General features: G+C 41.4%; 1 protein-coding gene across 1 annotated transcript in view; it reads left to right on the top strand.

Annotated features, from left to right (window-relative positions):
- SCRIB (scribble planar cell polarity protein) overlaps positions 1 to 16169 on the top strand; it is a 110960-nt gene that overhangs the window by 73143 nt on the left and 21648 nt on the right. Inside the window, exons 24-33 of the mRNA XM_072413217.1 lie at positions 682 to 798; positions 897 to 1085; positions 1745 to 1864; positions 1956 to 2009; positions 4413 to 4469; positions 5435 to 5524; positions 9761 to 10114; positions 13051 to 13125; positions 13251 to 13379; positions 15689 to 15982. Coding sequence (XP_072269318.1) covers positions 682 to 798; positions 897 to 1085; positions 1745 to 1864; positions 1956 to 2009; positions 4413 to 4469; positions 5435 to 5524; positions 9761 to 10114; positions 13051 to 13125; positions 13251 to 13379; positions 15689 to 15982 — 1479 coding nt within the window. The remainder of the gene's footprint in view (positions 1 to 681; positions 799 to 896; positions 1086 to 1744; positions 1865 to 1955; positions 2010 to 4412; positions 4470 to 5434; positions 5525 to 9760; positions 10115 to 13050; positions 13126 to 13250; positions 13380 to 15688; positions 15983 to 16169) is intronic.

Below are 16169 nucleotides of genomic sequence, written 5' to 3'. Positions count from 1 at the left end.
TGGAACATACAGGAGACCCGTGTTTTCTCGAACAGGACCGCAATTAACATCTCCCAAGCAGTGTTTAGAAAGGCGTAACAGGCTCATTTTTGACACTGGAGACAGTATATAATACTACTTGCTCTCTCTTACGTGTGCTGCTCTGTGCTTATCATGTCTTAAAAATAAAGAAGAAAGAAAAGAACCTGTTGTGTTTAGCCACTGTAGCCTCATGCATCGCTCTCTGAATGTTGGAATACAGAACACACTATGATTAGTGTAAAAAAGACCATTCAACTTCACTGTATTTGTGGAGCAATAGTGCACTCCTAAAACCACAAATAGTTCTACTGAACCACCTCACTCGCCGCGAGGAGGTCTGTGCTTCAATGTGAACTAGGAACAGTGCTAACTGATAACAGGACAGCACAGGATTTCTTGTTATTGTATTGGCATTTGAAATATCTAAGTGTGTATGTGTTACAGAGATGTGTTTATTTTTCCAAAATGCACTTCATAAAAGTTTCACAGTAAAAATGATGTTTAGATATTTAATAGTAATATTCTTTTCACAATACTGTGAGGTAAAATCCAATATATTGGAAAATAATATTTTTATGTGTTTCTTGTGTAAGCTTTTGCTTCGTAGCTGTCTAAGCAGCAGAATATGTGGTTATAGTAATAACCATTTCTATCCTATAGGAAATCTGCATTGTGAAAGCCCCAGGAGAAAAGTTAGGGATCAGCATTCGAGGCGGAGCCAAGGGTCACCCTGGGAACCCCGTGGATCCAACTGATGAGGGAGTCTTTATCTCTAAGGTGAGTACAGGTACCCCATAATGGACGGTTCCTTAAATGAAGGCCAGTTTTAGGATGCATTTTGTAAGTGTCTTTAGCTAACTTTATCTTTTCTGCAGGTCAGTTCCTCTGGAGCTGCAGCTCGAGATGGGCGATTGAAGGTCGGAATGCGGATTTTGGAAGTTAATCAGCAAAGCCTGTTGGGGATGACGCACACAGAGGCAGTTCAGGCGCTGCGTGGAGTAGGCGACACGCTGCTTATTCTTGTCTGTGATGGCTTTGATCCCGTCTCCACTAACTCCATTGAGGTGAGATGTCTGCCTGTTCGGTTCATACCATACAGCTTTTCCTTCTTACTAGGAAACCTCACATCGCAGTCTCTCTGCAGCAAAACTCTCCGTGGTTAAGCATAAAGCAGCACAAGTAGCTAGTTAGCTGTTCTATGGTGCATCAAACATACCGATCGTAAGTGATGGTTCCGCGTGGCACAAAGATGATCCCAGTGGTCAGGTGCTTCTCATTCACTCTCTTTTTAAGGGTTTAGGGAGTACCAAGACCTGAAAGAGATCCTTTACTACAGCAGAAAAAATCAAATGAAGACTGTGCTGTGAAAATTATAGGACTGGAAAAACAGAAAAATTACTTTTTTCTATGTATTTTATTAACGCATTCATAAGTGTGCCTGGAGTTTACATTATATACAATTATTGCAATTGAGTTCAACGTGTAAAAACTGAGTTTTCAGTAACCGGGTGTTCATCTATTTCACTGTAGGTTGGGCTTTAAGTATGAACATGATTTGTGTTTCTCTGCAAAAAGCTACCTGAGGCTAGATTTGTGTTCTCAGTGTGAAGTTTTTGTGTAATTTTTTATTCTTGTTTATTCTTGATTTTGAGTGAAAAGCATTTATTTGCACCTCTGCAGCCAAAAACACAAGGTGTCTGATCTTCCCCATTTCCCTCTGCAGGCGTCTCCTGGCGTGATTGCCAATCCGTTTGCATCCGGCCTTGGAAGGAAGAACAGTATGGAGAGCATTTCCTCCATCGATCGGGATATGAGCCCAGAGGAGATGGAGCGATTGCAGAAGGTACGAAGCAGCAAATAGGTCTTCTCTGTATGTGTGTGTGGCCTGTGTCTCAGGAAAGGCGACCAGTGGTGACTTTTCTCCTCTCTGACAGGAGGTGGAGGTGGTTCGGGAGGTGAAATGGGAAAGAGAGGACATGGAAAAAGTGGTGAGAGCTCTCATTCTCCTCACACCCCGTCCATCATTCCTTTGGACCCCCTTCCCCTACTAGATTTGTGTCTGTATGTTGCAACAGCACTCTCATCCACTATACCATGATTGTTGTTCACCACGATGCATTTTAGAGGCTTAAAAAGTATAGTTTTGTTATTCATTTTCTCTGACATTTCAGCCATTCACAGCTCTGACCTTTTTGCATTTCTCCCAATAATTCTGCCTCTTATTATTAAGGTATAGCTTAAGCCACAACATTTTGAAATGGTTGAAACCAGTCAGGTTATTTTTTCCTAAAGTGTACAGTTGGAGAGATTTAAAGCTTATGTGAAGTCTGCAAAGCAGCCTGTCACAAAATATACGCCACATTATGTACAATGTCATTACTTTGCGGAAAGTAAATAATGTGGTATTTGTAAAGTGCTCAAAAGCAAAGAGAAGCATGTCTTTACACTTCTGCTGGGACTGAGAGAGGGGTTACAACTGAACGATCCAGCTATTGAATTCAATAGTCTGTGATTGTCTACTAATTCATCCCCTGGTTTTACACCCCACCTAAAGCTGCTTGGGAAAAGGTAGGTTATAGCAAAGGGTAGAAAGGCAAAGATAGATAAATAAATTTTAAATAGTATATATAGATATCTTCTGGAATCCACTACCTTGCTTGCACCCAACTTTTAAAGCCTTTGACAGCATGGCTTCTGCCTGAGCCAATGTCAACCGAGTCAGAGCAGAGTGAGTCCATCTATAGGAAAAAAAAAAAACACATCCTGACCTGTTTCCATGCTTATCATGGTCAGTATGGAACAGAGGCTCCTAAATCAATAGGGGTTGACAGGATCAGTATATTATTAGACAAAGCTTAAGTAGAAAAAAGGAACAAAATTATTACTGTGAGGAGCACATAAGTGTAGTCCCTAGCATTTATATTTTAGCTTTACATACACTGAATGTGTATACACAGCAGGAAGTGAGAATAAATCTGAACAAGTCTCCTGGATAGAAGATGTTCCTTCAAAAGCTGCTTTAGTGAGAATTTTGTTTTTTTTTATTAATGATTTATTTTTTTACTTTGATAATGAGAAAATAAACTGGTGGGGTCACAGACAGCAAAGGAACCGATAAGATTTTTTAAAATAAAGCTTGGTCTTTAGATTTACTCTTCATTCTACTAATTAATTCATCACATGTTAATACTTGACCAATGTTCTATATAAGGGTCACTCCACATTAAAATTATTCTATAGTACAGCCTTTCTCAACCTTCCCACTTGTACATGAGCAAAATCAGTGGGATGAAGATAACCTAAGAATATAGAATGTTAGGAACCTAGAGGATTTCACACCCAAGTTAGATGATTTTTACCATACCCTTGTTCTATAAAATAATTTGCAGTTATCAAAATGTGTCCAGAAGAGAAAAGCAGACTGGTAGTTGAAGAAAATATTCAGTTCAGTGAACGGTTCTCTAATATTGTGGTCTCCAAATTGCTGGTGGGAGGAAAAGAGACTCCCTCTATATTGATCAGGAAGAATGGTGCCTTTTTTTATGTTAACACCTATTTACACATATGTGCTTTGTATCACCTGTTGAGATGGTGATACATTAAGGCATCGAATTCATTAAAAAAAAAAAAAAAAAAAAAAAGACATTCATCACTTGTTCCAACGCACCACGCAGTAGTGCAAAAATGATTGGCACCACAACATATCAAAGCATGCATTAACCTGTTATAGTAACACTATGCACCAAGATGATTTTCAACTCCTTATCAGTTCAGTGAGTGAAAGCATTTTCCTTATATTAGTAGTCAGAGGGAGAAGGCTTAATTGCATTGGAGCTCAGTCCAAACATTAGTTAATATTAAAAAAAAAAAAAAGATCATTGGTTTTATTCCGCTGGCCCCAGAATTATGCAGACACTACTAGATAGAAGGTTAATCAGACACAATACAAGGATTTCTTAGCAACCTCTGGTTGAGAATGGCTACTATAGTTGGAGTGACCCTGTCCTCATATTCCCCTTCTTTTCTGCTTCATTGTCTGTTTTTTCAGCTCACACAATGTTTCTCGTTTCTCTCTGTCGATCCTCTTCCAGTTCCCTAATCTGTACACTAAAACCTCCTCCATCCGCTCACTGCTACCAGTCTGCCCATTTCCATCTGTTGCCCTCAGTTCCATCCTTTGATGTCCCTCCAGCTTCCCTGCCCTGGTTATATTGTTTTGAGTTTCTTTCCCTTTAGTGCTGCCCTGTCTCTTCTTCTTCAACCATTGATCTCTCAGCATGCAGCTTGCATGTTGTCTTACTTTCTTATGCTCCTTTTCTTTTCCTTCAGCTCCTGTCCTGTGCATGGCTTCGGCTCCTGCGGCTCGCTCTGACTGTCCTGTCACTGTCAAGGAGAAAATGCGCAGGGAGCGTGAGGAAGCTACACGGCTCCTCGAAGAGGAAGCTAAGGTGAGAGACCGCTTTCTCAGTAATACCAACAGCACGACCTGTATCCTTCCCATAAAGTCCTAATTCCAGGCAATCATAAGTACGCCTCAGCCTAGTCCAATGATCATTAAAGTGTATCTAAAACCAAATCTGTTTTTTTTTTTTTTTTTTTTTAAATTTTGGGATGGAATGAAATCTAAATTTTATTCCATTTGGTTGGCCTCTTGCAGTTCCTGTACACAAGGCTGAACTGTGCGGAAGAAGCAGCACAAGGTATCAATCACATCATTTGCATATGACAGAAGTTTGAGCTCATTGTGCTGCTTTTTCTTTCACTGTCCAAACACATGCTTGGGTGTAGGTCCAGGACATCTGGGCTCAAAGGAAGTGAGCGTAATGATGCCGGCCACCATATTGAAATCATCTAGTTGCAACAGATAATTAAGGCAAAAACTGCAGCAGAAACAAAGCTGGTTTTATCTTTTACTGGCTCTTCATCATTATCCTATTTTTTGGCTGCAGTTAAGTATGGTTAGTACCCCTGTCAGATCCTCATGTCCTTTTCATTACTCTCTGCCCCACAGACTCTGGTAAGGTCTCTGTAAAGTCAGGGAAATCCCTTCACAGGTGACCCTGGTAAAATTTCCCTTCCTGTTCAAGTAACAACAGCAAATTTTGTATATTATTTGACTATCTGTCCCATTGACAATGATCTCCAAGCTAAGGTGTGGCCACTAACACGCTTTACACAAGTAATATAACTATGGATCGAGTGTTTGCATTTCCAAACACTCCATACAATGTTATAATCGAGTATACAAAATAGGTGATGAAATTTGCATTTACAAATATTTGTGCCTTCACAAGATTACTTTTGAACCTGGTCACTTCCAGGCCATATTCTGCTTTTTCTGTTGAACCATAGATATGGTAGTTCTTTCATCTCTCTATTGTTTCTAATATTTACTGTCATCCTGTTCTTTTAGGGATTCACAACACCGTCTACTGAAGCCCTGAAATTGGACTACAAGACATTCGCAGCATTACCCAGCAGAGTTCTTCCAAAAGGGAACAGAGTGAGTGTAACAATGGAGGGGCTGTACTGTCTGTGGTTCAGCAATACTTGTGTCTCTAAAGACAAATTTTTTCAATAACGATCGGGTATCTGTTGCCATTGCAGAATCCATCTTTTTGACTCATTGTTTGCTTTAGCAGTTGAATACATTATAGCCTTTTAACAGACTGTCCCTTTTTCTGACCCCTTTTCCTTGAGTGTTTTTTTATCTCCTTTTTTCGTGCTGTCCTGTTGGTATTTATTGGTTATTTGACAACCTTTGACTTGTCCCAGAGTGCTGTTTACTATTCTCGTCATTTGGTTGGACATATTTTGTCGTCAGCTGGGATGCTTTACTTTTTGTCTATCAGCCCAATAATGTCGTCCTATGTAAATAGTTGGTGATGTGATAATGGTTTTGTATGTATACAATAGAACTGAAATAAGACCTGTCACAATAATATATTGGTAATGGTTATTTTGGGAGTTCCCACATTGCAAAGAGACTCCCAACATGACTGTAGGATTTTATGTTTCTCTACATTTGTCTCAGTTCACCTTCTGTTACCTGTTATCAGTTGCTGTTCAGCATTTGCAGTCTTCCTCAGCTTGACGTCCCAGCAGTTCTTCTCTGCTTTGGTAGAAGGAAAGAGAAGGGTCAGGAGCAAACCATTGACATTGTGGTTTTGTAGGGAAGGTGGTTAGGGTCAACAATGGGCTGAAAAGGCTAAGCAAAAGCAGGGCCACCTCATATTCCAAAAAACTAGAGGGTTTTTTTGGTAAATTTAGGTACACTTAGGTGTGTCAAAAGAACATATTTTCTTAAAGGGTAGATACATGAATATTATTAATATACAGATTGTATATAGCGGCAACATATTACGCAGCGCTGTACATTAAATAGGGGTTACAAATATCAGGCAGATACAGACAGTGACACAGAAGGAGGAGAGGACCCTGCCCAGAAGAGCTTACAATCTAAGAGGTGGGGGAAGTATCATACACTAGGGGGGGGGGATATGGAATGGTGGGTGAGTAGTGAGGGTTTAGGAGACAGAAGAAAAATGGGTAGGTGAGGTTGAAGAGTTTTTGAGTGCTCTTTTAAATGAGAAGAAAGTAGGAGCAACCCGAATAGGATGAGGAAGACCTTTCCAGAGAGTCGGGTAGCTCTAGAAAAGTCTTGGTGCTGTGTGTGTGTGTGATGTGAGGTTGTGAGTGAGGAAGACATTAGTAGGTTATGGAGGAGTGAAGAGAACAATACCTCTTTCACTAGGCTGCATATCCAGTTTTTCCTATATAGGTATGGTCATAGTTTCCTCTCCCATGTGTGTAGGATCCTTTATTTGATCCCATTGAATGCTCTGCATTAGGACCAGTGACCATTACTGTGCAGACCTGCACTCCCCTGTATGTAAGTTTGCGGTATTTGGTGGATTAATATATTTCATAAAGGGTTCGGAACTGTATAAGTATCCAGTTATTTGTGAGTGCTGTGTGCAGAATTGGAAATGATAGACATCTACGTCTGATATCACCTGGTATAAGGCAGAATATCTCCTGAGCACATGCTTCAAGGCTGTGACATTCAGGAAGCTGTTGGAATGTTGGGATAAGGTGAAGGTTACTGGTGGTGAAGTGGTAGAGTCCAGATATGGCAATGAATTAGAGAGCCCAAATTTAGGAATGAAAGGGAATTGGAAGGCGGGGAGGTTGGCTACCTCTAGTGTGAATAAGGGATTTACCCTAGGTGGGATAACACCTTGAGGCAATTTCTAGTAGTGGGGTAAGATTTGGAGGTGAGTTTGGTGATGTTACAAACAATCCTTCTTTTGCAGGAGGTGCAGGGGGATGTTTTGCAAACGTATTATTATTAATATTTATAATAATATTATTATTAATAATAAACAGGATTTATTTAGCGCCAAAATATTACGTAGCACTGTACATTAAGTGGCGGTGGCAAATACAGACAGTGACATAAGAGGAGGAGAGCACTCTGCCCAGAAGAGCTTGCGCTCTAGGAGGTGGGGGAAGTAGCACACAATAGGAGGGGGGATATGCAATGGTGGTGGAGTAGTGAGGATTTAAGGGACAGAAAAAGACGGGTAGGCAAGTTTGAAAAGATGGGTTTTGAGTTCCCTTTTAAAGGAGCAGAAAGTAGGAGCAAGCTGAATAGGATGAGGAAGACCATTCCAGAGAGTTGGGGCAGCTCTAGAAAAGTCTTGGAGCCATGTGTGTAATGCAGTTATGAGTGAGGAAGTCAGTAGTAGGTCATTGGAGGAGTGAAGAGAGAGGCTAGGGGACACAGGCCATTAGCTTGATTTTTGCATTACCTTGGTCCTTACCGGACTCCGGCTAGGAGTTCAGACACACAGATTGGGCTAATGATAATTCCAGGCCATCTTCTTGGCACAGGTTGGGGGGATGGGGTGAGGAATGCGGTGGTTTTTTGGGAATGTGTCATTCCCGTAGTCAGGCTCTATTCCTGCCGCATGGCTCACAGCTGCCATTCCAATGTCTCCGAATCACAAGAGGCTCGCCTCCTCCCCCTCGCACTATTTTTGGAGGCTCTTGTATCTGCTGGGAAAATAGTGTGGGGAGAGAAGGCAGATCACACCTCGGACCTCAAAGGGCAAGCAAGAAACTGTGAGTATTGGCAACATTGACCTGGGCACTGGGGTTCCCTGTGATTGCTGGGTGTATGTGTGTGACCAGCGTTCCTGCACCGCCAACTCCTGTCTGTCTCACTGTCCCATGCATCACATTGTTACAACTTTTGTTATGCCAAAAACTGGGGATGAGTAGAAGGTTTTACTGCATTTTATATAGAACATTTCCGTAACAGAATCTGTGTTTTCTGCCCATTTGCTGGATCTTTCCTGTTTATAAATCTAGAAAGTTCGGCAATTCTTTTTATTCTCTTCTAATCTTACTCTTTAGACTCCTTTTGAGGAAAAAAAAATCAGCTCGATCTTATTATAATATTATTATTTCTTAGATATAGTGGGCCTTTAAAGTTGTTACTTAAAGCGGAACTAAAGTGAAAACAACACTTACCTGGCGCCGCCATCTTCTTTACTCTTCCTCCAGGTTGTTCTTCACTTGTCACCCGATCTCGCACTGAGCAGGTGCGAGATCGGGTGAAGTAAATGGAGAAAAAAGAAGGAGTAGCCAGAGTCCCCCAGAATGCATGATTTAGGTATCAAGACAGAAAAGGGAGGTGCTGCACCCATTTTTGTGCAGCACCCAAGGGTGTTGCACTTAAAAAAAAATTAAACCAATAAAAATTTGCTTTATATAAAAGGGTTGTCTACATTCGCTTAAAAAAAATTAAATGAATACAGGAACCTGCAATTTAGTTTTATAAGATAGTGGACCAGTAAGGAGCATTAATATTTGGGATGATGGGATCTCTGCTAAGGACACAAGAATCAGCACAAGAACGTTGCTACCAGGCATGAAATATTTAAATATCGACAGGTATGTATAAGTGCATTTGACCTGTAATTGTCTTCTTTTGACCTCTTTTTGACTTGAATGGGAATGAACAACCTGCTGGACACCAACAAAAGCCCATCAACACAACCCCTATAGCTTTATTTATAAGAAAATGAAAACCGTCAATTGTTTCTTGGTAAAATTTGGAATCGCCTCCCTCAGGAAGGAGTTTCAGCAAACTGTATAGATTGCTTTAAGAAAAAGCTGGATGATTTCTAGAAGCACAGAATATAACTGGGGATTAAAGCTTTAAAGTAAAGATAACAGAGGCTGCTGATCCAGGGAACATCCGATTCCCTAATGGAATCAGGAAGCAATTTTTTTCCGCCTGTTGGAGCAAATTCCTCTGGATCAACTATGTCCATAGGGTTTTATTTCTGGGATATGTTTATTTTCCTAGGTGTTGAACTTAATGGATTTATGTCTTTTTTTTTTTTTTATGTAATTGTGAGGGCAAGCTAACCATATCTACATTGTAATAATCTGTGAATATAAGGTGTTCGGATACATTGCCAGGTTCCTGGAAAGGATTTGTATTTAATTACTCAGATAAGTTCCCAGATTTTTGGCTCTAAGTGTTTATAAATGTCCCTCATTATTGTGATTTGGGTCTGAACGCTGGTCACGTTTCTTGTCACGGTGTGTGGTGTAGTAAATGTTTCAGATTCCTTTTCTGTTTCCTCCTTTCCTTATTATTTTTTGTCTCCCCCTTCCTTCCTCTTCTCTGCTCGCTCTCCTCTCCCCTTTGTTGCTCTTTCAGCTTCCCCTGGGAATGGACCCTTCCTATTCTCCTGTCCCTGTGGCCCTTGTCCATCCTGTCCCAACAGCTGTAGCCAATGGCCCCTCCTGCCTCCCCGCCAACCCGGTTTCCTCTCCACACCCGACTGTTGCGCCCGCCCCCCCGGCTGTGCCCAGCGAGTCTGGAACCCCATCCGTTATGGTGGAGCCAGAGGAGGAGGTGCTTGTGGACTGCCAGTCCATTCTCTTCAACGAGAATCCCTTCATCCTGGCTAACAAGAGGCGGTCAGGGGCCAGCACAGTCACATTAGGGGCGCCCCCAACTGGATACGGAACAGCGGGGGTCCTGAAGACCACTGTGTACTCCTGCAAGAAGGCAAGCAACACGTTTGTGTGTGTTTTTTGCACGCGTGTTGTCCCCACATGTGAAGCATGTACATAACTTGTTCGCTGGCATTGTCACATGCTTAGCATACAGGCAGGATTACCGCTGACCAGGCACAGATCTTTGCATGGTGCCCTTTTGATTGGTTCCATGGGCCACCTGACCTGTAACGAAGTGCCATGTGCATTGTGCCATCGGGTGGCCTGCCTGTTTGTACACTAGCCAAGTCTGTCCCCCTGTGTCTTCTCACCAGCTACTTGTCACAATTATCAGCATGTCATTGTCACTTTTGTGATGGCTCCCCGGATGTGCACAGTTTTGTTTCCCTCCCTCACATTAACCAGAGGAGGGTCTGTTGTGTGCGGATGGATAGTGCCAGTCCAAGTATGGAGTCTGTGAAATATATTTCGTATTGATGCTTTGTTAACAAAATACCGCTTCCCATTTCTGACTGTTCAACGCTCCGCTCATGTCTGACCAGTACAAGTGTATGGTTGTTGCAACCTGTCATTCTTAGGCTGTAATGGTAACTATGGCCTCTGTATGTTTGTGGAAAAAGAAAATGAACTCATAGTGTTACTAAAAATTCACATCACATATTTATGAAAAACAATATATAGACAATTCAGCATAATGTGGCTGGGTACACACATGCAATACTTGTCGTTTGAAGGGATCTTTCACGATCCTTTCCAACGACAAAAGACTGAATGATGCATGAACGATCTCTGTACATAAAGTGCTTTTCTGCTCTATGGAGAGGGAAGGGGCGAGAACGACAAAGCGTTCCATTAAGATTGTTTCTTGTTCTTCGTTGGAACGATGAGCACTGTACATACTCCTGATTTCTCGTCCAATATCAGCTCTGAGGCGATTACGACACTAATCATCTGACGTGTGTACGTAGCCCTGGAAGTGACTGTAATTTATATGTATTGCTATATCCAAGGCCAATTTTGGCAAATCCCCTTTTTGCCTCCCCAATCTGTTCAAAGCCAAAGAAGAGACCAGCATTGTATAGAAAAAAGTCTATTTTAAAGGGTTCCTGCCTATTGAGACCTCATCACCAGGTTACATTTGTCCCTAAACAAATGATTATTACTGCTGCTAGGATTCTGGATGTGATCGCATTCCTGCAGCTCTCCTCAGCGTTGCCTACTGCAACTCCAAATGCATAGGAAACAAAGCGGGAGGTTCTATATAAGATGAGGGCTTGTATTCAATGGCAAATGCCTGGACATGTTGTGTGCCACACTGCTCAATCACAATCTACTAACTTTTTACTGTTTCTGCCTATTACCTTAAGTCTAATGAAGACTAAACTGACTTTTTAACCCTTTTAGGTACTAATTCTGTTCCTAGAAGTAACAATGATGCAGTGAACCTTCATGAACAGGGGGGAAAGTTTGACTATAGTTGCGCTTTAAATGTACAAAATTTTGGGATCGTACCGGGCTTTATTGCAGAAAGAAACGGGCAATTCCTTTCTGCAATAAGCATTCTTACCTGCAAGATTGCAGCTAAGCATTGGCTGCTAGGCTGACATTGAAGATGCCGAGGTTGAATGACAGCGTGGGAAGTAAGTCGGCTCGGCCTGACCAATCCAGATGACCAAAGAAGTGGCAGCATTCTGCAATGGAACGGGAACAAGTGAGTATAATTCTGCTAATTTATTTCCCTCTCAGACAAAATTGCAGGTAAGTGATCCGGTGCATAGATCAGTAACAATCTTTCCGTTGGATTCTGTACGGCTATTGCTTTAAGCTTGCAGAGCCTGGCAGCGTTCTGCCATCGTCAACACTTGCAGCCATTTGTAGTCTTGCTAAACGGTTTTCTTATTAGATTATTTTTATGTTCATAGTGGCAGGTATTTGTGTGTTCTGTTATTATATATAATATTGTATACATGTGATCAGTTGTGTATTGTCTAACACAAATTAACATGTTTTATCACCCGTAAAGATTTTCCTACAGGAATGGAGAGGTAGTTAGATCTGAGGATTTATTCTGTCTTTATATGGTAAGGTGCTGGAAAAGCCATCACACACACAATCAGTGGGCACCTAATTCTCCCATAGAACAACTCTTATATTCCCTGCACACCATTGTTCGATTTTCTGCATGGAGATCACGGCGGGTCTTGAAGTTCTATGAACTTTGTACATCACTGCTTATATGTCGGCACTATATAAATCCAAGATAATAATTTTTGCATACCCAGAACAGCCACATGTCTAATCGTCTAAGGCACTTGGTGAGTTATCTGACTTGATATGTATGGCCCTACCATCTCAGGATAACCGTCTCTCTCTATTTTAAGGTTGGAGGAATACTGCAGCCTTACAATGAATTATATCAGCAGGTGGAGCTCAGCTGTTCTGTGTTGGTGTAAGGAGTAGGGAGGGGGGAACTTAGAAGACTTTTGTAGAAAATTACAATTGTAGACCAATGGGGGGGGGGGGTCATATATATTGAGGGGCTTTTTGCCCTTATATTTTATTTCCAATTCTGTATTCCTAATGTAAAGCACCAGCAGCATACAGCAATACATAGGAACCTCCAAACTGGCTGTCATGACTTGCACAGTCAGTTGTTACTTCCATTGAATTCTTATCTCTCGCACTTGCAGCAGTAAAATTGAGGGGTCATGTTGGGTTTTTATTAATCATGTGCCATTGGTCTTAATACTAGTAATCTGTGTAGTAATTAATATTGAGGATTTCCAGTTACTGAGTATATGGTAAGGAATTACACTTAGTACGAGCTCAGTTCCTTCCAGCCTGGTGTTGTCGTACAGTGATGAGATCTGACAGACAAAAGTTTGTGTCTTCGTCCTCCTCTTTTTTAGCGGACTCCAGATTGTATGACTTTTTGTAGAAGTGCCATCAACCTTTCAATATCTCATCTGTTTGACTTTTGGTTTACAGACTCCTTCTGGAGATTACACAACTGGAAATAAAAGGGACGTTCCAAGTTCTCCCTGCAGCCCCAGCGGCTCGAAGGTGAGCGTCAGAAACTTTCACGTTTATTGTGTTTTATATATGTCTGTGCACGTTCACACCACATTATACAACAGTAGCATCTTAATTGATTGGTTATATTTTTATCCCCTGGTTCTTTGTGTCAGGCTGTCCCTCCTCGGTCCTGTCCCCTTGCTGGTAGGGAGACGCGATTTGTAAGTTATAACTTGTTCTGCACTCGCCTCTGCTTCCCGCTTCCAGGGGATGCTGTAACGGCAAACTGGGCATCGCTATACTGAAGGGGTCATGCAACCTGCATGTATTGGGCTGGTTATGGGTTCATCGAACCAACTAATCTGTCCTGCCCATTTGGAGCCTATTTATAAAGATCAACCTGTTTTGGTGCTAAATTTCATATGGACTTTTATTGGTTCTTAAAAATCCTTCTTGAAACATTTTGATAGCAACGGGGGTTGTAATTGGTAAAAGGAAGGAAAGGTTGGAAGTATAAAGCTCATTCACTGATAATAGTGATTAATTGTGAATTGAAATTGATAAAATTTTATTGGGTAAAATGATCAGAAATCTTTGTAAATAGGCTCCTACAAAATTTGCCGGATTATTTTCACCACTGTGAAAATCTGAGCAAAGAAATTTTTTTATATGTAAATAAGCCAAGCTTTGGTACTGTTAGGTCAGTGATTGCGTTTTGGGATTCCGGGGTGACATTATGGTATGTGTTATACATACCTTAGTCCTTTCACCAAGAGAACAATAAAATGTCAAGTGTCCTTGTTGTAAACCAGCAGCTGTTCCGCAGCTGTTCATTGCTTTGGGCCCATTATGGCAATAATGTCAATATTTAGAGTGTCTTTGTCAAGTATTTTTGGTAAAATAGAATATATTTTAAAAGAAGAAGGCATCCTTATCTTTGCTGCTGACATTGCTCTATTGAATATGGATACCCAGTATAGAGACCAGAAATTCCTGAATTGTCATTTTTCTGTGCCCCGATCCAGCAGATCTCAGTGTTTTTTTCTGCCAACCTCTACAGGACGCAGTAGGGACATTTAGGTCCTTTTACTGACCTCTACAACCCTCCTGCGTCCTAATATTGTGTATGGATCAGCAGGAGGAACCACTGAGCATTGCAGGGGACATTTGTTTGACAGTCCCAGAATTGATGTCCTTGTAAGGAAAGGGGAAGGTGTGAGGGCTTGGGCATTTGTTCAGTTTACCCCACCTTAGTATTATTATAAAACAGGATTTATAGCTCCAACATAATACGCAGCATTGTACATTAGGTAGAAGTTGCAAATGACAGACAGATACAGACAGTGACACAGGTGGAGGAGAGGACCCTGCCCCGAAGAGCTTACAATCTAGAAGACGGATAAGTGAGGGTGAAGTGGGTTTTAAGGGATCTTTTAATTGAGCCAAAAGTAAAAGCAAGCTGAATAGGAAGAGGAGGACCATTCCAGAGAGTCAGGGCAGCTCTAGAAAAGTCTTGGAGCTGTGCGTGTGATGAGGTTGTGAGTGAGGAAGTGAGTAGTAGGTCATCGGAGGGGTGGGGAGAGTGGCTGGGGGAGTAGTTTTCTATCAGGTCAGAAAGGTAAGTGGGACAAGAACTGTGGAGGGATTTGAAGACAAAGCACAGGTAATCTCTTAGGAAGTGGATAAGAAAAAATGGTCCCCGTAATAGTGGATAATCTATATAAGTGAGGACATCTAATTTTCTTGAAGATGCTCAAACAGAAGTCAAAGTTTATACAAACACAGAAGGGGGGTGCGAATCTAGAATTTTATTCTTAAGTCATGTGTCTTCCATAAGGGTTTATTCTCCAATATAAGGAAGTGTTCATGTTATTATTTTATCAGGTGGTACAAAAGATGTTTGGAATGGAGCATGAGTTATACTTGCTGATATAAAACATATCTGGGAACTAATAGAACTTTTATATACCAAGCTATTAATCTAAGCGATGGCTGCCATTCCCCCTGAACTGCCCATGTTATAACAATCTGCTGGTTTCAGTTTAGGATTTCATATTGTAGTGGAAAAATACTAAAATGGTTACATACATGTTACATGTATGTCATAGTGCTGTGCTGCATGCTGAGACTATATTAAAATAAAATATTCTGCAGTATCTGTCAATTTATTATATTGTTGTTTGTATAACTTTATTCCAGGGCATCTGCATTGCTTTCTGTGTGACGCCTTGTGTTATTCTCTGTTTTCTGTGCAGTCGCCTTCCTCCGTGCTGTACTCCATGTTACTTCCCGCTTATTGTGCATTGCCTTGTGACTCTTTCCTTGTACTATGTGTATAGTGGCCTATTTCACTCTCCTCTATCTATGCATAGAGCTGCACCTCTCCAAAGAGCTCTCTGGTCTGTGTGGAATAACAGTGTTGGTTTCTTTCCTCTTTCTGGTACCTGTCTGACATTTGTACACTGCATCTCTGTCATTGTCTGCCTCTGTGCTGTATGCCTCCCATGTGCTCCCTTTTCCCCTGTGCAACATTCTGCTGCACTTTTAGCCTCTGTGCAGCAACCTGCAACGCATTCTGCCCCTTTTTGGTGGCCTGCGTGGCGTTCTGTGAAATCTCTGTGCTCTGTGCCTTCTTCCTCCTGTGTTGCCCTCAGCTGTCTGTGCAATTTTCGTTTATTGCACTGGGCCCCCTTGCTTTGCCCCGAATCGCTGTCTCTGCTGTGCTCAATTTTACTCTCTGCAGCGCTCTGTACCCCATGTTGCTCCATTCCTCTGTGCCTGGCAACATTTCACTCTGTGCCTTTGCACCTTGTTTTGCTGTCTTTACAGCAAACATATTTTAACTTTTTTTTTCTATCACTTTCAGGCATCAATCAATTTTGTAAATCAGAGTGACAGCCGGCAGGTTAGTGATACTTTTTTTTTTTTTTTCCTTTATTTGGCCGAGGTTTTGTGTTCTCCTTTAATTTTGTACAAATCAAATAAATATTAACAATTGATAATCTCTAATGTGTAACTACAACAGTTCCATGTTAATAAAATATACAATTGGGAGAAACACATTTCGCTGCTTAAGGTTTAGACTACACTTC

This window comes from Pyxicephalus adspersus, chromosome 5 (genome assembly GCF_032062135.1).
Source record: "Pyxicephalus adspersus chromosome 5, UCB_Pads_2.0, whole genome shotgun sequence".
NCBI lineage: Eukaryota > Metazoa > Chordata > Amphibia > Anura > Pyxicephalidae > Pyxicephalus > Pyxicephalus adspersus.
This window is presented reverse-complemented; position numbering and strand designations above follow the sequence as displayed.